This window comes from Leucoraja erinacea, chromosome 1, assembly GCF_028641065.1.
Source record: "Leucoraja erinacea ecotype New England chromosome 1, Leri_hhj_1, whole genome shotgun sequence".
NCBI classification, from domain to species: domain Eukaryota; kingdom Metazoa; phylum Chordata; class Chondrichthyes; order Rajiformes; family Rajidae; genus Leucoraja; species Leucoraja erinaceus.
Window position 1 is genome coordinate 14,853,047 of NC_073377.1, and position 25,749 is coordinate 14,878,795.

General features: G+C 47.7%; 1 protein-coding gene across 1 annotated transcript in view; it reads left to right on the plus strand.

Annotated features, from left to right (window-relative positions):
* Nucleotides 1–25,749, plus strand: part of LOC129707757 (fibroblast growth factor receptor 3-like) — a 124,566-nt gene that overhangs the window by 63,280 nt on the left and 35,537 nt on the right. Inside the window, 2 exon segments of the mRNA XM_055653075.1 lie at nt 2,460–2,519; nt 22,090–22,259. Of these exon segments, the coding sequence (XP_055509050.1) occupies nt 2,460–2,519; nt 22,090–22,259 (230 nt within the window).

A 25,749-nucleotide genomic window follows, 5' to 3' on the forward strand; every position in this document is an offset into this window, starting at 1 on the left:
TGGAATGTAAGGGAATGAGGTGACTTTATAGAAGGTACACAAAAATGCTGGAGAAACTCAGCAGGTGCAGCAGCATCTATGGAGCGAAGGAAATGGGCAACATTTCGGGCCAAAACCCTGTTTCAGACTGATGGGGGGGGGGGGTGACTTTATAGAGGTGTACATAATTATTAGGCAGTTAAAAAATGAGTGCACACAAGCCTTTTCCCAGGGATGGGGATGGGGACAGCATTGATTTATGATGTGAGGGTAAAGATTTATACGGAACCTGAGGGCCAACCTTTTCACAAAGAGGATGGTGGGCATATGGATTGATCTGCTGGAGAAAGTAGTTGAAGCAGGTACAATACAAACTAGAGAGTGGCCCTGACATACCATCTACATCATTAGAGACTCTCAGACTATCTTTAATTGCACTTTACTGGACTTTATCTTGCATGAAACCTTATTCACTTTATCCTGTATCTGTACACCATGGATGGCCTGACTGTACACTGTGGGCGGTCAGTATTTTCACTGACTGGATAGCAGGCGACAAAAAGCTTCTCACGGTACCTCAGCACACGTGACAGTAATAAACTAAACAAAACAATAATGACATTTGGACAATAGACACTAGGTGTAGGAGGAGGCCGTTCGGCCCTTCGAGTCAACACCGCCATTCAATGTGATCGTGGCTGATCATCCACAATCAGTACCCCGTTCCTGCCTTCTCCCCATATCCCCTGACTCTGCTATCTTCAAGAGCCCTATCTAGCTCTCTCTTGAAAGTTTCCAGAGAACCGGCCTCCACCGCCCTCTGAGGCAGAGAATTCCACAGACTCACCACTCTCTGTGAGAAAAAGTGTTTCCTCATCTCTGTTCTAAATGGCTTACTTGGTATTCTTAAACTGTGGCCACTGGTTCTGGACTCCCCCAAATTCGGGAACATGTTTCCTGCCTCTAGCGTGTCCAAACCCTTAATAAACATATGTTTCAATAAGATTCCCTGTCATCCTTCTAAACTCCAGAGTGTACAAGTCCAGCCGCTCCATTCTCTCAGCATATGACAGTCCCGCCATCCTGGGAATTAACCTTGTAAACCTACGCTGCACTCCCTCAATAGCAAGAATGTCCTTCCTCAAATTTGGAGATCAAAACTGCACACAATATTCCAGGTGTGGTCTCACTATGGCCCTGTACAACTGCAGAAGGTACCTGGATAGGAAATGCTGGGAGGGGTATGGGCCTTATGCGGGCAAATGGCCCTATCTAAAATGGGCATGTTGATCAGCGCGGGTGTTGGTTCGAAGGGCCAGTTTCCGTGCTGTATGACTCTCTCCCCCCCACGAGCTGACACCCAGGTCGGAGCCTATCACTGCAGAAGCATGAAGCTGTAATGCAAGCTGCCACCCAATGCATCACTGAGGGAGATAAACTGAGGAGGTGCAGTAAATGCATTGGATCCCACGGCACCCTGTAGCAAAGAGCAAAGCTATTCTCCCAGTTTCCTGGCCAACATTTCACACTGAACCTACTGTGACAGGGCTGATTAACTGCATCTTTGTTCATCGCTCTGTGTGTGAGAACTTACTGTACCCAGACTGGCCAACAGTTCGAGAGTAATCCTTATGCTATGAAGTACTTTGGGAGCTCATGACAAAAGGTCAAGTGTTCGACAAATACTGCCCTGGTTCCTTATTGCCTTTATTTGTATCGCCTCCATTCTGTACTCTGAGGCCATTTATCTGCAGGTAGGGGACTTTGCACTGTTTCTGAAGTAAAGTGAATGCAATACATTGACGCACGAGAAACTGCAGATGCTGGAATCTTGAGCAAAACACAAAGTGTTGAATGAGCTCAGTGGGTCAGGCAGCATCTGAGGAGGGAATGGTCAGCTGGCATTACTGGTCAGTCTGACTGGACCCCTGGAGGCCTATCAGAGGCCCCGTGCACAAGAAAGAAGCCTCTTCAACATTCCTGCATTACCAGGTTTAGTTCAGAGATACAGCGCGGAAACAGGCCCTTCAGCCCACCGACTCCCCGCACACTATCCTACACACACTAGGGACAATTTACAGTCATTACCTAAAGCCAATTAACCTACAAACCTGTACGTCTTTGGAGCGTTGGAGAAAACCCAGACGGCCATGGGGAGAACGTACAAACTCTAAACCGACAGCACCCGTAGTCGGGATCGAACCGTGGTCTCTGGCGCTGTGAGGCAGCAGCTCGACCAGATGCGCCTCTGTGCCACCTAAATGTAGCTGGAATGTCCCAGGACTTGGTCCCAGTGACAGTGAAGGGTGCTAAGGTTGCCATGAGTGGACAGTGAGTCGGATTCTCATGCTGCTGTCACTGGGACCACGACATGACCTTCTTTCCTCGGTGCAGTTGTAGAAATCTTGGCACATTGAAGTGTTCCACCTTACACATTCCCTCTGGTGTTACGCTAATAAGAGTTTTAATTTGTCTTTCAGATTCTTTGTCTTCGGGTGATGATGAAGATGATGATGATGATGATGGAAGTGAGGATACAGGTAATATACCAATGCCATAGAAGCTCTTTCTCCCCATACATACATACGTTAAGAATCATGCTGTCCTATCTACAAGGCTAGCAGAGATCTGGCTGGCAATCCCCTTCTCGCAGAATACAGTGGAAATGGTCATTTGCTTTGCTGTAGCTACGAGGAACTGCAGGTGCTGGTCTACAAAAAAAGACACAAAGTGCTGGAATAACAGGCAGCATCTCCGTCTGAATCTGAATCTGAAGGAGGGTCTCGACCCAAAATGTCACCTCTCCATGAGATGATGCCTGACTCACTGAGTTACTCCAGCACTTTGTATTTTTTATTTGCTGTGTCATTTTGGTATGTAGTATACTGAAATGTAGTGAAAATCTCCTCATTCCACCACCCAATTTTAGATTAGTTTATTATTATCATCTGTACTGAGGTGAAATATGAACAGCATTTTTATTGCATGCTATCCAGACAGTGAGAAGACTGTCCATGATTACAAAGGTAGACAAAAATGCTGGAGAAACTCAGCGGGTGAGGCAGCATCTATGGAGCCAAGGAATAGGTGACGTTCAGACTGAAGAAGGGTCTCGACCCGAAACGTCACCTATTCCTTCGCCCCATAGATGCTGCCTCACCCGCTGAGTTTCTCCAACATTTTTGTCTACCTTCGATTTTTCCAGCATCTGTAGTTCTTTCTTAAACATCCATGGTTACAATCACACCATCCATAGTGTACAGGTACATGATTAAGGTATCCGTTGAATACATGGTACATGATACACCATTTAGTGCAAAGTAAAGTCCGATAAAAGATAGTCTAAGGGTCTTCAATGAGGTAGATGGTAGGTCAGAACCGCTCGCTGGTTGGGGATAGGATGATTCAGTTGCCTGATAACAGCTGGGAAGACACTGTCCCTGAATCTGGAGGAGTGAGTTTTCACACTCCTGGTACCTCTTGCCTGATGGAAGAGGGAGTGATTCAAGGAGTGGAAAGATATCAAGTCAGGAGTTACAGATCAAGGATTCCATGTGTGTGTAAGAAGGAACTGCAGATGCTGGTTTAAACCGAAGAAAGACACAAACAGCTGGAGTAACTCAGCGGGACAGGCAGCATCTCTGGAGAGAAGGAATGGGTGACGTTTCAGGTCAAGACCCTTCTTCAGACTGAAGAAGGGTCTCGACCCAAAACATCGCGCATTCCTTCTCTCCAAGGATTCCATGTAAACAGATTTGATAAACTTTGTGAAAATTGCATGCTTTTATATTCATGACATATTTCACAGATAACCCGTGCGTCTCGGCTGAAGTTACAACCGTGTATCACATTTGTTCTGCAGAAAGATAGGGCAGAAATCTGCAACTGCCGAGATATGACAGACAGAGGTGGTGCCCGGATCCCCACTAGTAGAGGCCATGGGTTGGTAAAAATCCACCTGAAGCACCAGAATTCTTTCCTGAGTAGTAAGAGCATCACAGGTTACGGGGAGAAGGCAGGAGAATGGGGTGAGAAGGAAAGATTGCTCATCAGCCATGATTGAATGGTGGAGCGAGCAGACTCAATGGGCCCGTTGGCCTACTTCTACTCCTGCTCCACACCAGAAGTCGAGCACCAGTTAAAGAATTATTCCTGCCTTTAAATGAGTCTCTGTATTCATCCGGCTCTCTGGAACATGCCATCTTGTTTATTTCTTCAGCAGTCGGGGTTGTGCATGAAACGTCACTCAACAACTATTAAAATGTCTCTTTATTTGCCCGCCCACCTAGCAGCCGTGTTCCCATGCTGTAGTGTTATTATATTCTGTGGTGGGATTTGGATCGCGTGCATGGAGGGAGATCAGTTTAACTTGGCATTATTTTCGGCACAAACCCTGTGGGCTCAAGGGCCTGGTCCTGTCCTGTGTTGTATTATGCTCTACAATTGCAAGAATACTATGGGGGAGTGGATTTTTCAGGATTATTTCTTGAACCGATGCAGAGGAGCTGGTAAAGGCTGAGAGATAAGGAAACCAGGAATTGCAGATAGACACAAAAAACTCAGCGGGACAGGCAGCATCTCTGGAGAGTCAGGGGAGGGGGAGGGGGAGATAAGGAAGTGTGACGTGTGAGAACGAGACATCAAAGGGGGCGGAGACCAAGGAAAATGTAGAATAGATCGTTGTTAGCGAGGAGAAGGTAACAAAGCAAACAGAGATAAAATGTAATCAGGGACACTCGGACTGGTCGGAGGGATGGAAAGAGAGGGAAAGCTAGGGTTACTTGAAGGTGGAGAATTCAATATTCATACAGCTGGGGTGTAAGCTGCCCAAGTGAAATATGAGGTGCTGTTCCTCCAATTTACGCTGGGCCTCACTCAGACAAAGAACTGCTGATGCTGGAATCTTGAGTAAAACACAAAGTGCTGGAGGAATTCGGCGAGTCGGGCAGCATCTGCTGGTGACTAGCGGAGTTACATACTCTTTACATAGAAATTAGGTGCAGGAGTAGGCCATTCGGCCCTTCGAGCCTGCACCGCCATTCAATATGATCATGGCTGATCATCCAACTCAGTATCCCATACCTGCCTTCTCTCCATACCCCCTGATCCCGTTAGCCACAAGGGCCACATCTAACTCCCTCTTAAATATAGCCAATGAACTGGCCTCAACTACCCTCTGTGGCAGAGAGTTCCAGAGATTCACCACTCTCTGTGTGAAAAAAGTTATTCTCATCTCGGTTTTAAAGGATTTCCCCCTTATCCTTAAGCTGTGACCCCTTGTCCTGGACTTCCCTAACATCGGGAACAATCTTCCTGCATCTAGCCTGTCCAACCCCTTAAGAATTTTGTAAGTTTCTATAAGATCCCCTCTCAACCTCCTAAATTCTAGAGAGTACAAACCGAGTCTATCCAGTCTTTACGTTGTATATCAATGATTTGGATGAGGGGATTGAAGGCTTTGTGGCCAAGTTTGCAGATGTTAGACACAAAATGCTGGAGTAACTCAACAGGACAGGCAGCATCTCTGGAGAGAAGGAATGGGTGACGTATTGGGTCGAGACCCTTCAGACTGATAGTCAGGGCAGAGGGAGACAGAGAAATGGAAGGGTAAGGTGTAAAAAAAATACAGATAAATGGGGACGATGAACAGGGAAATGTAGCATGGCACATTTTGGTCTTTCAAAAAACCTTAGACAAGGCCCACACAAGAGATTAGAGTGCAAAGTTAGAGCACATGGTATTGGAGGTAGGGTATTGACATGGATAGAGAACTGGTTGGCAGACAGGAAGCAAAGAATAGGAATTAACGGGTCCTTTTCAGAATGCAGGCAGTGACTAGTGGGGTGCCACAAGGCTCAATGCTGGGAGCCCAGCTATTTTCAATATATATTAACGATTTAGACGAGGAAACTAAATGTAACATCTCCAAGTTTGCAGATGACATAAAGCTAGGTGGCAATGTGAGCTGCGAGGAGGATGCTATGAGGCTGCAGGTTGACTTGGATAGGTTGTGTGAGTGGGCAGATGCATGGAAGATGCAGTATAATGTGGATAAATGTTAGGTTATCCAAAAACAGGAGGCAGATTATTATCTGAATGATGCCAGATTAGGAGAAGGGGAGATGCAACAAGACCTGGGTGTAATTGTACATCACTCACTGACAGTAAGCATGCAGGTACAGCAGGTAGTGAAGAAAGCTAATGGCACGTTGGCCTTCATTGCGAGAGGATTTGAGTTTAGGAGTAAAGAGGTCCTACTGCAGTTGTACAGGGCCCTGGTGAGACTGTGCCTGGAGTATTGTTTGCAGTTTTGGTCTCCTAATGTGAGGAAGGACATTCTTGCTATTGTGGGAGTGCAGCGTAGGTTCACCAGGTTAATTCCTGGGATGGCGGGACTGACATATGATGAAAGAATGGGTTGACTGGGCTTGTGTTCAGAAGGATGAGAGGATCTCTTATAGAAACATGTAAAATTCTAAAGGGATTAGACAGGCTAGATGAAAGCAAAATGTTCCCGATGTTGGTGGAGTCCAGAATGACAATAAAGGAAATTCAATTCAATTCAAAACCAGGGGTTCCATAGTTTAGGAATAAGGAATAAGGGGTAGGCCATTTAGAACTGAGATCAGGAAAACATTTTCACCCAAAGAGTTGTGAATCTGTGTAATTCTCTGCCACAGAAGGCAGTGGACGACAATTCACTGGACTTTTTCACGAGAGAGTTAGATTTATCTTTTTGGGCTAAAAGAATCAAGGGATATGGGGGAAAAAGCAGGAACGGGGTACTGATTTTAATGCTGATCAGCCATGATCATGTTGAATGGCGGTAAAGGCTCGAAGGGCCGAATGGCCTACTCCTGCACCTATTTTCTATGGTGACGGAGGGGAAGGTGACAGCGAGACATACAAGGCACTCTGCAGTAGCTTACAGGTAACGTCATGGCCACCTGTGTGGCCCCGCGATCAGGTAATCCAGAGAAAGGAATCGTCCTGCTACAGTATTTGTTTTGGCCCACCTAGCAACAGCCAGCTCCACTGATTAATCGGGACGAGATGAGATCACATGCGAGTAATTACAAAGAAGCATTGTTCCTGCAACCGAGAAAGCTTCCAGGGCTGCAGCTCGAGATGTGGCCATGGTGAATGTGTTTTGAAGTTTCAATGTGCTGAATGCAGCGGCCAGCACTGGTACGTCGCGTGTTTTAGCCAGGAACTCTGGCCTAGCCTCACATGGAGCCTCCTGGGAGTTGTCCCAGCAAGCGGGTGGTGCTCCACAGGCAGGCTGGAGGCCATCTGCAGACTCAAGCTCCAGGCCTATGTCTGCCCACCATGAGCTTTAGGGGCAAGGGTCTGAAGAAGGATCTTGACCCAAAACGTCACCCACTCCTTCTCTCCATAGATGCTGCCTCACCGCTTGAGTTTCTCCAGCATTTTTTGTCTACCGATTTTTTTCAGCATCTACGGTTCTTTCTTAAACATGAGCTTTAAGTCGATGTCTTTTTGGAGGAGAGGGGAAGGATGGAGGACCAGAAGTTTACGCCACTGTAGAGATACAGCGCGAAAACGGGCCCTTCAGCCCACCGGGTCTGCGCCGACCCCTGCACACTAACAATATTCCACACACACTAGGGACAATTTACAATGTTTACCAAAGCCAATTAACCTACAAATCTGTACATGTTTGGAGTGTGGGAGGAAACCAGAGCACCCGGTGAAAACCCACACGGTTGCCAGGAGAACGTACAAACGCCGTACGGACAGCACCCGCAGTCAGGATCGAACCCGGGTCTCTGGTGCTGTAAGGCAGCAACCCTTCTACCGCTGCACCACCATGCCGCCCTTTAATGTCATGTGTCCCAAAACATAAACATGGCATTCTTACTTGCAGCAACACAACGGACATGTAAGCATAGTACTCTGTAAACACCATAATAAACAACAAAAATGTTCAGGATGTAAAAAACAAACAACAATAGTGCCTCAACAAAACCAACGCCCCAGGTCTATATAGTTCGGAGCTTATTTGGAGGTTGTGGTGTTTAAAAGTCTGATGGTTTCTGAAGCAGAAAGAAACAGTGGGGAGGCGCAGCGGTAGAGTTGCTGCCTTACAGCGACTGAGCTCCGGGTTCCATGCTGACTCTGGGTGCTGTTTGTTCGAAGTCTGTACGTTCTCCCCGTGACCACGTGGGTTTTCTCCGGGTGCTCCAATTTCCCTCCACACTCCAAAGACATGCAGGTTTGTAGGTTAATTGGACTATAAATTGCCCCTTGTGTGTAGTGTGCAAAACTGTGATAACATAGAACTAGTGTACGGCTGATCGCTGGTCGGCACGGGCTCGGTGGGCCAAAGGGCCCGTTTCCTCGCTGACTCTCTAAACTAAACAGTACCAAGCGGTGCAGCGAGGATTCGTTATGGACGGATAGACACAAGATGCTGGAGTAACTCAGCGGGACAGGCAGCATCTCTGGAGAGAAGGATTGAATGGGCACCATTCCTGGTCGAGGCCCTTCTTCAGGTTGAGAGCCAGGCGAGAGGGAGGCACAGAGATAAGGAAGTGTATGACGTGAGAACGACACATTAAAGGGGATGCGGAGCAAGGGAAATGAGGAATAGATCAATGTTAGCTGGAAGAAGGTGGCCACGAAGTATAGAGCTCTGTATTTTTGGACAGCTGGAGTAGAGAGCCAGCGTGGAGGCGGTTAGTCTACCACGTTAGTATGCAGCCAGAGTACAGGGTAACCGAGTGGGTCGAGGTTGGCAGGAAGGTAATAAGACGCCTGATATCGAGAGCAGTGTGTGTGGGGGGGGGGGGGGAATGTGTTGCTGCTGCTACCTGCAGTGTAACGCAAACATGTACAAATCTAGCCAGTGATCATCATTGGGCCCATCACAGGATATCGGCATTTTAAAGAAGGGATTAGTATAAATTGGAGCCAATTTGTTGCTTTAGGAAATTAGACGACGGCTTATCCAGTCCAAATATGTCCACCACTTTGCAACAAAACATGCAGCTCTAAGCCTGTTAGGCATTCATTTGAATGCACATCAAAAATTTCCCTTTGTGCATGCTGGAAAAAAGAAATCCAATTCTGGACTCGGTTCTGGGTTCTGCAAAATGGCTTAAAACTGTATCACAGCCGAGGAATGGCAGAGACAGAGTAAAACAAAAAGCTTTCATTCGTTGTTCGTTATCTCTCTACATTATCATCTATATCTCTCGTTTCCCTTCTCCCTAACCAGTCTGAAGAGGGGCCACGACCCGAAACATCACCCATTCCTACTCTCCAGAGATGCTGCCTGTCCCGCTGTTACTCCAGCTTTTTGTGTCTATCTTTGCTTTAAACTAGCATCTGTAGTTCCTTCCCACAGGGGCAGCAGACTTGTCATTAATCTTCACTTAAGTACCTGTTTGTCAGTAAAGCAGTCGTTACCTTCACAGAAAGATTTCTTGGTGTTCTTTCCTGAACGCACAGAGTCTGTTGCCCAGAGTAGGGGAATCGAGAACCAGAGGACAACAGTCTAAGGTGACGGTGGGAGGGGGGGGTTTAATTGGAACGCGAGGGGTAACATTTTCACATAAAGGGTGGTGGGTGCATGGAATGAGCTGCTGGAAGAGGTAATTGAGGCAGGTGCTATCACAATGTTTAAGAAACATTTGGACAGGTACATGGATAGGACAGGTTTGGAGGGATATGGGCCAAATGCAGGCAGGTAACCATATAACAATTTACAGCACGGAAACAGGCCATCTCGACCCTTCTAGTCTGTGCCGAACACATATTCTCCCCTAGTCCCATATACCTGCGCTCAGACCATAACCCTCCATTCCCTTCCTGTCCATATAACTATCCAATTTATTTTTAAATTATAAAAACGAACCTGCCTCCACCACCTTCACTGGAAGCTCATTCCACACAGCCACCACTCTCTGAGTAAAGAAGTTCCCCCTCATGTTACCCCTAAACTTCAGTCCCTTCATTCTCCCAAGTCATGTCCCCTTGTTTGAATCTTCCCTACTCTCAGTGGGAAAAGCTTATCCACGTCAACTCTGTCTATCCCTCTCATCATTTTAAAAACCTCTATCAAGTCCCCCCTTAACCTTCTGCGCTCCAAAGAATAAAGCCCTAACTTGTTCAACCTTTCTCTGTAACTTAGTTGCTGAAACCCAGGCAACATTTTAGTAAATCTCCTCTGTACTCTCTCTATTTTGTTGACTCGGTAGGACTAGTGTAGCTGGGATATGTGAGTCGGTGTGGGTAAGTTGGGCTGAAGGACCTGTTTCCACGCTGTATTGCTCTATGACTATCCTTAAGCTTTGTTCTTTCATTTCTGTCGTCACACGTAACATACACCCTAGGGGTTAGTGATAATGAAAACCTGGCTAGTGCTTCATATTTTCCCCTCAGCTGAAAAACAATGATGTTTTCTGGCAATCAGACTTAAGTCAAATAAAAGACGATGCATCACTTTAGTAAATCAGTCCATTTATACATGTTCCCTGTGGACCTTCAGCAATGCGTCTTTTAAGTATTGAGAGGCTATTTGATCTTTAATTAAATCTGCCCATGCACTCTCAGGCATCGGACAGACACATTATGTAATTAGCTCTGATTCCATTTAGAACACAATTGGTGGCCGGCACCAATTTATTAAATGGGGTCCATGTCTTTTTAACCAAAATGAGTACATGGTCATTTACTGGATATTTAACCAGTCTTCCGTAACGGAAAGCAGGGGGTTGATAGTAGAAGTAAAGGCGATTGGGGTCATAGATACAAGATACAAGATACAAGATACAAGATACATTTAATTGTCATTTGGACCCCTTGAGGTCCAAACGAAATGCCGTTTCTGCAGACATACATTACAAACACATAGACCCAAGACACAACATAATTTACATAAAACACCCATCACATCGCTGTGATGGAAGGCCAAATAAACTTATCTCTCCACTGCACTCCCCCCCCCCCCCCCCATGTCAGAGTCAAAGTCAAAGCCCCCGGCTGGCGATGGTGATTGTCCCGCGGCCATTAAAGCCACGCTGGGTGATGCAAGGTCGCACACCGGGTCTTGGTGTTAAGAGCCCCCGGCGTGCGCTCGCAGAGTCCCGCGGCCATTCTAAGCCGCGCGGGGCAGTTATGTAGGCCCCGCTCCAGGAGCTCTTCAACCCCGCAACTCCGGCGGGGGAAGTCGCCGTTGCGAGAGCCCTGAAAAGAGCAGTCTCCCTCCAGGGACTCCCGGTGCCGCGTCCACAGACCTGCCGTTGGAGCCTCCGACTCTCCGGTCGGGCCGCAGCAGCAGCAGCAGCAGCGCTCCCCCCCCGCTCCGGTCTCGGCCAGCCCCGCGACGGCGACGGTGAGTCGTAGCACCAGAGTCCCCGGTCTCTTCCTGTTGGAGGCCGCTCCTCGTTGCGGCCCCAACGACAACGGAAACCCGACGAGAAAAGGTCGGGTCTCTCGTGCAGGGAGAGATTTAAAAAGTTCCCCCCCCTCCCACCCCACCCCCGCCCCCCCCCCACACACACACCCCAACAAAAAATAACAAAAACTACATAAAAACACAGACAGAAAATAATAAAACGTGGACAGACTGCAGAGGCCGCTGCTGACCAGAGTCGCGCCGCCCACCGGGTACATAGACAATAGGTGCAGGAGTTGGCCATTCGGCCCATCGAGCCAGCACGACCATTCAATGTGATCATGGCTGATCATCCACAATCAGTACCCCGTTCCTGCCTTCTCCCCATATCCCCTTGATTCCGCTAGCCCTAAAAGCTCCATGTAACTCTCTTTTGAATGCATCCAGCGAATCGGCCTCCACTGCCTTCTGAGGCAGAGAATTCCACAAATTCACAACTCTCTAGGTGTAAACGTTTTTCCTCATCTCAGTTCTAAATGGCCGACCCCTTATTCTTAAACTGTGGCCCTGAATCTGGACTCTCCCAACATCGGGAAAAATTTTCCTGCATCGAGCTTGTTCAATCCCTTAATAATTTTATATGTTTCTATAAGATCCCCTCTCATCTAAATTCCAGTGAATACAAGCCCAGTCGCTCCATTCTTTCATCATATGTCGGTCCCACCATCCCGGGAATTAACCTGGTGAACCTACACTGCACTCCCTCAATAGCAAGAATGTCCTTCCTCAAATTAGGGACCTATCTTCAGTGACTGTATTAGAGGGCAGTCAGGTAGATATCATTTGAGAGTGGGATAAAGCTTGGTAAGTGATAGGTGGATACAGGAGCTGGGTTTGGTTGGCAGATGGGTAGACAAAGACCTGAGATATAAAGGAGACGATGGAGTATAGGGTTAGGAGAGAAGATGAGTGAAATGTCTGGCCAGAGGGAGGGATATAGGTGGAAGGGGAGGAGGGATGGCAGAAGGGTGGGAGAAATGGTGTGCACAGATAAGGTCATAAGGAATAGTAGAATTAGACCATTTGGCCCATCAAGTCTACTCCGCCATTCAATCATGGCTGATCTATCTCTCCCTCTGAACCCCACTCTCCTGCCTTCTCCCCATAAACTCTGACACCCGTACGAATTAAGAATCTGTCTCTGCCGTAAAAATATCCACTGACGAACTCCGCCACAGATTCACCTAAAGACCAGACTAAAGAAATTCCTCCTCGTCTCCTTCCTAAAAGGACGTTCTTTAATTCTGAGACTATGGCTTCTAGTCCTAGACTCTCCCACTAGTGGAAACATCCTCTCCACATCCACTCTATCCAAGCATTTCACTATTCTGTGGGGAGGGAGGAAAGTGGTGGTGTTATTTAAAGTTGGTGAATTCTGTGTTCATACTGTTTATTCCAATGATAAGGTAGTCACAATAATACAGCAGTGTCTTACTTTAATTTAGTTTAGAGATACAGCGAAGAAACAGGCCCTTCGGCCCGACCAGCGATCACCCCGTACACTTGCACTATCCTACATATCAGGGACAATTGATAATTTTACCGAAGCCAATTAACCTACAAACCTGCACGTCTTTGGAGTGTGGGAGTAAGACGGAGCACCCAGAGGTGGTCACGGGGAGAATGTACTAACTCCGTACAGACAGCACCGGTAGTCAGGATCAAACCCGCGTCTCCGGCACTACCGTTGTGCCACTGTGCCGCCCTGTAGTGTAGCACTTGGTGCCACAGAGTGATATAAAACTCTGTGTCTGTAGTTATGTGGCCATAACCGTAACTGTGACCATGGGTGGCACGCTGGCCAGTAGAGCTCCTGTTAATGTCCGGGGAATGCTGATAGGTGCGGATTCGGTGGGCCGAATGGCCTGTTTACACGCTGTATCTCTCAACCTAAAAACGAAACCTAAAACTTACTCCTGCTTTCACTCTCTGTCGATTAAAACATTGTTAATCCTAATTAAGTGTTGGGCTTGGCTCACTTGCCCCAAAGTGAAAGGACTGTGGATTAAATTCTCAAGCCTTGAGCACTTTATTTTATTCTCCGAAGCCCTTGGTTCTGTGGCAAGGGTTTGCTCTAATTCACAGGGCATCACTTTGTACACGAGAAGAGGTCCCATTTGAACCCTTGCCTGGATGTGAAGAGGAACAGGAATGTTTCCAGCGCTCCCGGCCAAAGCCTATGTCTATACAAGTCGTACAAAGGAACAGTTTAACTGGTCATTAATCTCGCACTGTTCTCTGTGTCCAAATCTGCCACCTTGTTTCCCATTGTGGGAGCAAGAACGGCATTACTTTCATTGGCTGCGAAGAGTTTAACAACCTCCCAAAGAGAGTCAAGAGTGTTTTATTGTCATATGTCCCAGATAGAACAATCTTAGTTGCTGCAGCACAACAGACTATGTAAACATAGTACACTGTAAACAAAGAATGGTGACAGGGCCAAGGCAAATTCAAGCACACCAGAGGTTCAGTTACAGTTTAGTTCATTGTCACGTGTACCGAGGTACAGTGAAAAGCCTTTGTTGTGTGCTATCCAGCTAGCGGATATGGGTAGTTAAGAAACCGAGTCTGCACCGACCAACGATCCCCGCACATAACCCTACCCTACACACACTAGGGACAATTTACACTTGTACCAAACCAATTCACCTACAAACCTGAAGTGGGGAAAAAATGAAGATCTCGGAGAAAACCCACGCAGGTCACGGGGAGAACGTACAAATTCCATACAGACAGCACCGGGATCGAACCCGGATCTCTGGCAAATCAAGTGCTGTAAGGCCTGCAACTATTACACAGAGTGGTGTAATACCTGGAATGTGCTGTCAGTGGTGGTGGAGGCAGGTACGAAAGTGGCATTTGAGAGACTTTTAGGTAAGCACCTAGATATGGAGGGTGGTGGATTATATACAGGCAGATAAAAGTTGGTCTTGACATTGTGGACCGAAGGGCTTGTTCCTGTGCAGTACAGTTCTAAGTTCTATGCACATCCCTGATTTTTATATGCCTCCACTCGCAATGCCACCATCCCTTGTTAGATCAGGCCCTCTGGCATTGTAAGGCAGCAGCCCTACCACTGTGCCATCAGGACTGCACGGTGGCGCAGCGGTAGAGTTGCTGCCTAACAGCGCCAGGGATCCTGGTTCATAGAAACATAGAAAATAGGTGCAGGAGTAGGCCATTCGGCCCTTCGAGCCAGCACCGCCATTCGATCCTGACTACGGGCACTGACTGTTTGGAGTTTGTATGTTCTCACTGTGGCCGTCTGAGTTTTCTCCGGGTGCTCCGGTTTCCTCCCACATTCCAAAGGCGTGCAGCTTTGTAGGTTAATTGGCTTCTGTAAATTGTCCTCAGTGTTTGTAGGATAGAATGACTGTGACCAGGTGATCGCTGGTCGGCAGGGACTCGGTGGCCTGTTTCCACGCTGCATCTCCAAAGCAGAAACCGAAGAATAAAGCCCTGCTCAATCGGCTTCTTTCCTACAGCCCCTCCCTAGGCCCGGGCCCAGCCTCCAACCTCTATTCCTTGGCCTCTTTCCTGCTCCCCGCCCAACACTTTGCCCCGGCAGTACTGAGGATCATCAGGTCCGGAGCGCGGCGGGTTTAGCGTTCGGCTGCGGGGAACGGGCGGAGCCGTGGAGTGGTGGCGCGGGTGAATGAGTCCTGGAGGCAGTTTGGCCGTGGAACCTACATGTGAAAAAGCACTGCAAGGGAATGCGTGGAATCTGCTGCAGTAACTCGCCAGGGATTCTCATCGCATTCACATCACATTTTCCAACACTGTTGGCAGCCTGCACACTTCACGCATTATTTTATGAATGCCATTGATTCCGATGTTGCAATCTCGGCTGTTTACTTTTTTTTGGTCTCTATGTTATCCCACTTGGCATAATCATCACATCTGTTAGCAATAGCGAATTGAAACCCAGTCGAGCGGCCTACTGGTGGGTGTCCAGAAATACCAGCGGGTCAATGCCGATACGCAGGGTGGAGCAAGGCCTGGCTAAGGAAGGGAGAGTAGTGGCGCCCATCTCCAGGCAGTTAATCCATGTGTGAACTGGCCAGGCATACAGGTGTGTCATTGGCGAGGTGATCGGGGCAGGGACTTTTAAGTACGGCACGGTGGCGCAGTGATAGAATTGCTGCCTTACAGCGCTACCCGGATTCTCAAACCTGACGACGGGTGCTGTCTGTACAGAGTTTGTACGTTCCCCTTGTGACCGTGTAGGTTTTCGCCGGGTGCTCTTGTTTCCACCCACACTCCCAAAGACGTACAGATTTGTAGGTTCGGTAAAAATTGTAAATTGTCCCTAGTGTGTAGGATAGCTAATATGATGAGGATCGCTGGTCGGCACAGACACGGTGGGCGCTGTATCTCTAAACTAAACTAATCAGGAGGTAATTATGGAGAAGTATCATTTAAAATTCCCCTGCCCCCTATTATCAGTCTGAAGTTAAGGATCCCGATCCCGAAACATCATCTATCCGTGTTCTCCAGCGATGCTGCCTGACCCACTGAGTTACTCCAGCACTCGGTGTCTGACTTAACTAAGACTTCCCTGCCTGATTGAAAATCATGTTATTGGTTTGCTCCTGAGATTCCCTGCAGTTTAATAATTGAGCTAATACTTACTCTCAGTGGCAATTTCCTATCTTGGGTGGTTACTGGTCAATGCAGACTCGGTTCCGTGTTGTATCTTTAAACTCTAAACTACACTAATTAATAGGAATCTCAGGGGCAACGTTTTCACACCGAGGGTGGTGGGCACATGGAATGAGCCGCCCGAGGACGTAGTTGAGGCAGGTACTATAACAACATGCAAAAGACATTGCTTCAGGTACATCGATGGGGAAGGTTTAGAGGGACATGGGCGAAACGTGGTCAGGTGGGACGAGCGGAGATGGGGTATCTTGGTCGGTATGGGCAAGCTAGGTCGAAGGGCTGGTTTCCACACTGAATGACTATGACCATTTGTTTTGAGAAGACAAGGGCGGCCAGGGTAGCGCAGCGGTAGAGTTGTTGCCTTACAGCGTATGCAGCGCTGGAGACACGGGTTCGATCCCGACTACCGGTGCTGCCTGTACGGAGTTTGTACGCTCTCCCCGTGACCTACGTGGGTTTTCTCCCTGAGATCTTCAGTTTCCCCCCACATTCCAAAGACGTACAGGTTTGTAGCTTTATTGGCTTGGTATAAGTGTAAATTGTCCCTAGTGTGTGTAGGATAGAGTTAATGTGAGGGGACCCGCTGGGCCGAAGGGCCTGTTTCCACGCTGTATCTCTAAACTAAAGTAAAACTAAAAGAGTTTTTGAGTGTGGCACCCTGTGAGCCTGCAAGAGGCGGTGAGCATCAGATTGGTCCCACAATGTCCCACATCACCCATTTCTCTTGCTCAGCGTTGGAACCCTGATAGCAACAGCTGAGAGTTGGGGAGCACTCATCGTTGATCGGAGGAGTTATTTTCAGTAGTTTATCTTCATTCCCATCCTCATAGTGAGTGTTTGATATAGCCATGAGCACACCTCCGATCCAAGGCTGATGTCGTCTTTTCCCACAGCCCATAACCTTGTCCTCCACTGCCTCATAAATAGTTTTGTGCAGCAAAATTAAATCACGTTGTGTTGGCAGGCAGTGAGCTCTCTTGTCAGCGTTTAAGGTCAGGGAACCAATGTTCTTGGCCATATCTGTCTGCACAGAAACATCTCCCTCACTGCAAATCTGTCAGCCAATATCTGCCTGGTGCCAGAGTGAAATAAATGGCTTGCATTATTGGTTCGCCTCGCTTGTGATGGTTAACAGTGAGAACTGCTGTGACCCCGCGTTGCCCCAGAGCAGCGAGCTTTGATTAAGCTCTCCATGCTGGGAAAGTAAATTAGTCTGACATTGCTGCTCTATGCTGGGTGAGCAGTGACATAGCGCAGCCATATATGACAGTGCCTGAAGCCTTGCCCAGGCCGATAGACAGACAGCAATCCTGCCCTCTCCCTCCCTCACCCACAGCCCTAACGCCCCCCCCCCCCCTCCCCCCCCCATCTCCCTCCCCTCCCCCACCCCTCTCCCTCCCCCACCCCTCTCCCTCCCCACTCACTCCCCTCCCCCACTCCACCCCTACCCTCCCCATCTCACTCCCCCCTTCCCACCCCACTCCTTACCTTCCCCCACCCCTCCCATCCCCCACCCCTCTCCCTCCCCCCCACCCCCACCCATCTCCCTACCCTCCCCCACCCCACTCCCTACCACCCCCCACCCCACTCCCTACCACCCCCCCCCCTCCCCTCCTCTTCCCCCCCCTCTCCCTCCCCTCCCCCACCCCCAATCCTCTCCCCTCCCCACCCCTCTCCCTACCCTTTATGAGGCCGTCGCAGCTGAAACAGAGTGAAACTTGGGAACGCTGGAGGTAATGTATTTGGGATGTGGGTGTGGGTGTGAGTCGGCACGGTGGTACAGCAGGTGGAGCTGCTGCCTCACAACACCAGAGGCCCGTCTTTGATCCTGACCTCGGGTGCTGCCTGTGCGGAGTTTGCACATTCAGACTGAAAAAGGATCCCGACCCGAAATGTCACCCATCCTTTTCCTCCAGAGATGCTGCCTGAGCCGCAGAGTTACTCCTGCACTTTGTATCCATCTTCAATATAAACCAGCATCTGCATTTCCTTTCTCCGCAGTGTTGCAGGTTAATTGGCTTTTGTAAATTGTCTCTCGTGTGTGGGATAGAGCTAGTGTGTGGAGTGACCGATAGTCAGTGCGGACACATTTAGGGTTGAGATAAAGAAAAACGTCACCCAGGGAGTTGTGAATCTGTGGAATTCTCTGCCACAAAAGGCAGTGGAGGCCAATTCACTTGATGTTTTCAAGAGAGAGATTTAGCTCTTAGGGCTAAAGGAATCAAGGGATATGGGCGAAAAGCAGGAACGGGGTACTGATTTTAGATGATCAGCCATGATCATATTGAATGGTGGTGCTGGTTCAAAGGCCGAATGGCCTATTGCACTTATTTTTCTATGTTTCTATATGCAAAAAAGTAATGATGATAAAGGAAACAGACCAGTGTTAGCTGTATGTTAGATGAAAACGAGTTACAAACATTGATACTCAACAAGACGACTTTGAACCTTATACGACTAAGGTGGGGGAGGGATGGAGAAAGAAGGTATGCAAGGGTTCCTTGAAGTTAGAGGTCAATATTCATACCGCTGGTTTGTAAGCTGCCCAAGCAAAATGAGATGCTGGTCCTCCAATTTGTGTTTGGCCTCACTCTGACAATGGAGGCCTAGGACAGAGAGGTCAGTGTGGGAATGGGAAGGAGAATTAAAGTGTTTGTCAGGTAGACAGGCAGACTGAGCGAAGGTGTTCAGCGAAACGATCGCCCAGTCTACATCTGGTCTCGCCGATGTATAAGAGTCCACACCCAGATACAGTAGATAGGGTTGGAGGAGGTGCAATGTGAACCTCTGCCTAACCTGAAAGGACTGTTGGGGTCCTTGGGTGGAGTCGAGGGGAGAGGTAAGGGGACAGGTGTTGCATTTCCTGCGGTTGCTGAGAACGGTCTCTGCGGAAAGCAGAAAGGGGTGGAGATGGGAAGATGTGGCCAGTAGTAGGAGCCCGATGGAGGTGGGGAAAGTGTTGTAGGATTATATGCTATATGATGGGGTGGAAGGTGAGGGCAAGGGGGACCGTCCTTGTTATGAATGGGGGGAAAGGGAGCAAGAGCGGAGCTGTGTGATATAGAGACCCTAGTGAGAGCCTCATCTATAATGGAAGAGGGAAACCCCCGTTTCCTAAAGAATGAGGACATCTCCGATGATCTAGTATGGAAAACCTCATCCTGGGCGCAGATGCGGCATAGATGGAGTAATTGGGAGTAGGGGATAGTCTTTACAGGAAGCAGGATGGGAAGAAGTGTAAGGTACACAAAAATGCTGGAGAAACTCAGCGGGTACAGCAGCATCTATGGGGCGAAGAAAATAGGTAACATTTCGGGCCAAAACCCTTCTTCAGACTGGGAAGAAGTGTAGTCTAGATAGATATGGGAGTCAGTAGGTTTTGTAGTAGATGTCGGTCAATAGTCTGTCTCCTGTGATGGAGACGGTGAGATCCAGAAATGGTAGAGAGATTTCAGAGATGGTCCAAGTGAATTTGAGTGTAGGATGGAAATTAGTCATGAAGTCGGTGAGTTCTGCATGGGTGCAGGAGGCAGCACTGATGTAGTCGTTAATGCAGCAGAGGTAGAATTCTGGGATAGGGCCAGGGTACACCTGGAACGGGGATTGTTCGACATACCCGACAAAGAGGCATGCATAACTGGGGCCCATGCAAGTGCCCATAGCTAAGCCTTGGACTTGGAGGAAGTATGAGGAGTTGATGGAGAAGTTGTTGAGGGTAAGTACCAGGTCTGCTAGGCAGAGGAGAGTATTAGTAGATGGAATTTGGCTGGTTCTGCAGTCGAGGAACAAACGGAGTGCTTTAAGACCTTCCTGGTGGGAGATGGAGGTGTAGAGTCACTGGAGATCCATTGTAAACATGATGGAGTGGGGGCCTGGAAAAGAGATGAAGAGCGTGTGAGATGTCTTGGACATAGGTAGGGAGCGATTGGACCAGGGGGATAGGATGGAGCTATGTAGAAAAAGGTGACATTTCGGGTAGAGATCCTTCTTCACTGAGAGTCAGGGGAGAGGGAGACTAGAGATATGGGAAGGCAAGGCGTGAAAACGAATGATCAAAGCGGACATTTGTGACTCGTGACTCTTAGGACCTTTGAATAGGTATGTTACAATACTTACCTTCAGCGGGGCTGCAATTCTGCCACTGGCCGTGTGTGCGATTTTGACGCCTTTGGGGGGGGGGGGATTTAAAACGCGTTTTTTGTCCTGGATTATATTTGGTTGGAGTGCAAGCTTTTGCTGAAGAATCGTTCCGACTGCCGTTCTGTGTATATATATTTTTCAAATCGCCCGACTCGTTCAGTGCTGGAATCATTTTAAAATCAGCTTCTAAAGCCATCAACGTCGACAACGGGGACGGATTTCATGTAGGTGACAGGTAAAAGAAAGCTGTTTATTTTTATGTTTTAAAATGGTCCTTAAGATGTCTTTAGTTCACATTTTAAGTTGCGAAATGGTGATTTACTGCCCATACCAACTGCCAGTGTTTTTCATGCTGATATGGGGGTCTAAATCACTGCAAACCGCAACGTTTCAAATGGTCGGTTCTAGAAAAAAACACTCGCCAGTTGACTTAAATGGCCATTAATTTACAGGTATTAAACATTAAATTCCTTCCATTTGGCCTATAAATCCATGACAATGAGATTTTAAAATTATGTTATATTGTGAATTTTTGTGTGAATGTTATTTGGACACTTATGCTATTTAAAAATGTTGATCTATTCTTAAGAAATTGATAGATGTTTAGATCTAGTCATTGAATTTTGTAATTAGCTACAATTAGATAACTAACTAATTATATGCTTTAATTTCAAGTCATCTAAGTAAGATTGTTTCATATTTGTTTCAGAATGCTTCAATCTATAATAACTCAAAATGTCTTTTAGTTCTCTTAATTTTTAAGAAAGTTATGGCCATTTGACTGTCCTCGATCACAGCTTTTGTATTAAGTCAATGCAAACCATAGGGAACAAGATGCTAATTTCCGAGTATGAAAATGGCCATAACATTTTTAATACTGAAGATATGAAAGTGAATTAGGTGACAAATTAAACTTCTTTTTATGCTTTATCTGATGGGATAAATTACAGACTTGATTTTTAAAATCTCAAAATTTTGTAACATTGCTACATTGAGTCATGGAGTGATACAGTGTGGAAACAGGCCCTTTGGCTTAACTTGCCCACACCGACCAACAGAGCCTGTTTTCACGCTGTACCTCTAAACTAAACTAAACATCATGGATTAATTTCATTCATTCAGTTTATTTTATTGTCACGTGTACCGAGGTACAGTGAAAAGCTTTTGTTACGTGCTATCCAGTCAGCAGAAAGACAATACATGACTACAATCGAGCCATTTACAGTGTACAGATACATGATAAGGAAATAATGTTTAGTGCAAAGCTAATAGAGAGTCGCAGTGATACAGTGTGGAAACAGGCCCTTCGGCCCAACTCGCCCACACCAGCCAACAATGTCCCAGCTACACTAGTCCCACTTGCCTGCACTTAGTCCAGATCCCTCAAACCTGTCCTATCCATCCATGTACCTGTCCAACTGTCTCTTAAACTATGTGATAGTCCCAACTTCAACTACCTCCTCTGGGCGCTTGTTCCATACACCCATCACCCCTCGGATTCCTATTAAATCTTTTCCCCTTCACCTTGAACTTATGTCCTCTCTGTGCATCTACCTGATCTATTCCTCTCATGATTTTGTACACCTACTATAAAATCTCCCTCTCATCCTCCTGCGCTCCATGGAACAGAGATCCAGCCTCCTCAATCTCTCCCTATAGCTCACAACCTCTAGTCCTGGCAACATCCTCGTAAATGGCCGCAAAGTCTGATCATGGATAGTCGGAGGGACCTCAAAGAGGTAGATAGTGGTTCATTGCTCTGGTTGTGGTGGGATGATTCAGTTGCCCAGCTGTTATTAGGCCTCTGAATCATCAGTAGGTGTGATAGCATTTTGAGATGAGTCCCTGGTTAAATGTGTTCCGCTTGTTCTGCCTGGCGTTTGCAGGAGCTCCGTACTGGGCCCGCCCCGACCGCATGGAGAAGAAGCTGCACGCGGTCCCCGCGGCCAACACCGTCCGCTTCCGCTGCCCCGCCGCCGGGAACCCAACCCCCACCATCCACTGGCTGAAGAACGGTAAAGAGTTTCGGGGAGAGCACCGGATCGGTGGCATCAAGGTGAGCAGTTACTCCGCGCCGTCCCTGGCCTGTCTGAGCCCAGCCGCTGCTCACCAGCCTTAAGGGGGCTGTCCCACTTGGGCGACCTAATCTGCGAGTTTAGAAGAGTGTCTTCGACCTTCAAACTCGCAGCATGGTGGACACGTGGTCCTAGGAGGTCCTGTGAGGTCACTGGAACTCTCCTTCATGCTCAAGGGAAGTTCCTGAATATTCTAGATTGTGCCTCAGCTAGATCGTGGAAAATTATTCAACATGTTGAAAAATTTTCCGCAAGTAAAATTTGGTTGGCATGGTTGTTTTTAACTCGTAGTGCAGTGGAGTGGGGTCACTATTTAGTTACAGGCAGTCGAGGGCAGCCGTAGGCAATCTCCTTCGCTGACCGGGCATTTTGATTGGTGCATTGGAGTTTTCAGGACGAGGAAAAACCGACCAGTGGGTAAAATGCCCGCTAAACATTATTATACTTCTTAAAAGTGTCTCCACTACTTCTCCCCCGCCCTCTTCTCTCCCCTTTTCTCCCCTTCTCCCCCCTTCTCCCTCCCTTCTCTCTCCCTCTCCCCCCCTCCCCCCCCCTCCCCCCCCCCCCCCCCCCTCCATGCCCTCTAAAGTACTTACCATTACCGTGCAGCCATTTTACCTTCCTCTTCATCACGGGTGTAAATTTCAGACAGCGCTCCCCCGCTTTCCCTGGCCCCTACCTGTGTGTGTGTGTGTGCGCGGTCGGTGGATCCAGCTCACGGTTTCAACACGGACGGTCGATCCAGCTTGAGGTTTTCCAGGCGAGTGCCCTCGAGCTTGAAGGTCGAAGACACTCTTCTTAACTCGCGGATTGGGTCGTCGCAGTGGGACAGCCCCTTTATACATTCATTGGTTCCAGGAGCAGAATTAGGCCATTTGGCCCATCAAGTCTATTCCGCCATTCAATCATGGCTGATCTATCTTTCCCTCTCAACCCCATTCTCCTGCCTTCTCCCCATAACCCCTGACGCCCGTACTAATCAAACATCTGAAAATCTCTAGCTTAAAAATATCCATTGACTTGGCTTCCACAGCCGTCTGTGGCAAAGAATTCCACTGATTCATCACCCTCTGACTAAACAAATTCCTCCTCATCTCCTTTCTAAAGGTATGCCTTTAATTCTGAGCCTATGGCCACTGGTGCTAGGCTATCCCACTAGGTCATAAGGAATAGGAGTAGAATTGGGCCATTTGAACCATCAAGTCTACTCCGCCATTCAATCATGGCTGATCTATCTCTCCCTCCTAACCCCATTTTCCTGCCTTCTCCTCATAACCCCTGACACCCGTACTAATCAAACATCTGAAAATCTCTGTCTTAAAATATCCACTGACTTGGCCTCCAGAGCCTTCATAGGCAATGAATTCCACAGATTTGCCACCCTTTGACTAAAGAAATTTCTCCTCATCTCCTTCCTTAAAGAACATCTTTTAATTCTGAGGCTATGACCTCTAGTCCTAGACTTGCCCACTAGTGGAAACATCCTCTCCGCATCCACTCCACATCCTCTCCAGGCCTTTCACTGTTCGGTAAGTTTCAATGAGGTCCCCCCATCCTGCTAAACCCCAGCAAGTACAGGCCTCTTGCACAGGACGAGGGTTGATGGTGGGGCTTTATGTTGACGGGACTCCCAGCAAGGGAGTTCAGTGGCGCCCAGCCTGGGAGATGAAGCTGACCAGACCATGGCTACATCAGACCGTGCCTCCTCACCTTATCTGCCACAGATTTTGTTCATAATGTTCTCCCTTGCCCCACATCCACAGGGAGACATGAATCACCATGGGATCGTCAGGCAATGCACTGTCATAAAGAACGAGCTGAAATCTCTTGACAAAAAACAGCAGCTTCAAGCTACAAGCAACTTAGAAACATAGACAATAGATGCAGGAGTAGGCCATTCGGTCCTTCAAGCCAACACTGCCATTCATATAATCATGGCTGATCATCCAGAATCAGTACCCAGTTCCTGCTTTTTCCCCATATCCCTTAATTTAGCCTCAAGAACTATATCTATCTCTCTCTTGAAAGCACCCAGTGAATTGGCCTCCACTGCCTTCTGTGGCAGAGAATTCCACAGATTTACAACTCTCTGGGTGAAAAAAGTTTTTCCTCATCCCCTTATTTCCTCTACCCCTTATTCTTAAACTGTGACCCCTGATTCTGGACTCCCCCCAACATGGGGAACATGTTTCCTGCATCTAGCCTGTCCAATCCCTTAAGAATGTTTTATGTTTCTAAACTTGCCTTTAATGACGCCCATAAACCAACTGAACAAGAATAAAACGTGTGTTTGCCCGTTTACTTTTGTTCAACTCATCTCAACCTGTTGTCTCCAACTTGGAATTATACACTAACCAGAAGTGACAAGTTGGCTTTTTGGTCTGAAATCCTACTTTAAAGCAGCTTTCAAATCCTTTGTGGAATCTGCAGTATTTTCTAATCCTCTAAAGCCCATGTGACATCGCATGCTTAACCGCATGAATGCAGCTCTGGCTTTAATCTGTTACCAACCACGCAAGCCAGGAATTGTCTCCAACGCTGCAGTAAAAGTCGCTAAATGTTTTGCTTTTTTGTTGCCCTGCCCCTTCCAGACACTGGTTGGCATTAGATGCTACATTTGCACCCTTCCTCTGCCAAATTGGTGCCACCGTGCGCTCTCCAGGTTGAGTAGGCTGGGAGTATGAGGGGTGATCTTTTTGAGGTGTATATATAATCATAAGATCATAAGTGATAGGAGCAGAATTAGGCCATTCGGCCCATCAGGTATACTCTGCCGTTCAATCATGGCTGATCTATCTCTCCCTCCTATCCCCATTCTCCTGCCTTCGCCCCATAACCTCTGACAACATCACGAGAGGAATAGATTGGGTAGATGCATAGAGTCTCTTACCCAGATTGGGGAATCAAGAACAAGAGGACCTAGGTTTAAGGTGAAGGGGAAAAGATAGGAATCTGAGGGGTTATTGTGGACAGGTTTGTGTTTAGCCCCTGTTTCCTTAGGCCAACAACCAACTCTTTCGTCTTGCTGACGTTAAGGGCTAGGTTGTTTTCCTGACACCATAAGGTCATGTGATAGGACCATCAAGTCTACTCTGCCATTCAATCATGGCTGATCTATCTCTCCCTCCTATCTTCATTCTCCTACCTTCTCCCCATAACTTCTAACACCTGTACTAATCAAAAATCTATCTATCTCTGCCCTAAAATTATCCACTGACTTGGCCTCCACAGCCTTCTGTGCCAAGGAATTCCACAGATTCACCAACTACTGACTAAATACATTTCTCCTCATCTCCTTGCTAAAAGAGCATCCTTTGAGGCCATGACCTCTAGTCCTAGACACTCCCACTAGTGGAAACATGGCTCTCTCTTTCCCATGTGAAGATCCGGCCGGCAGCAGTGGTATCCCTGGTCAATTTAAAGACTGTGTTACCAACCATCTCGACTGGCCCAGGAATGGCTCTGAGGTCA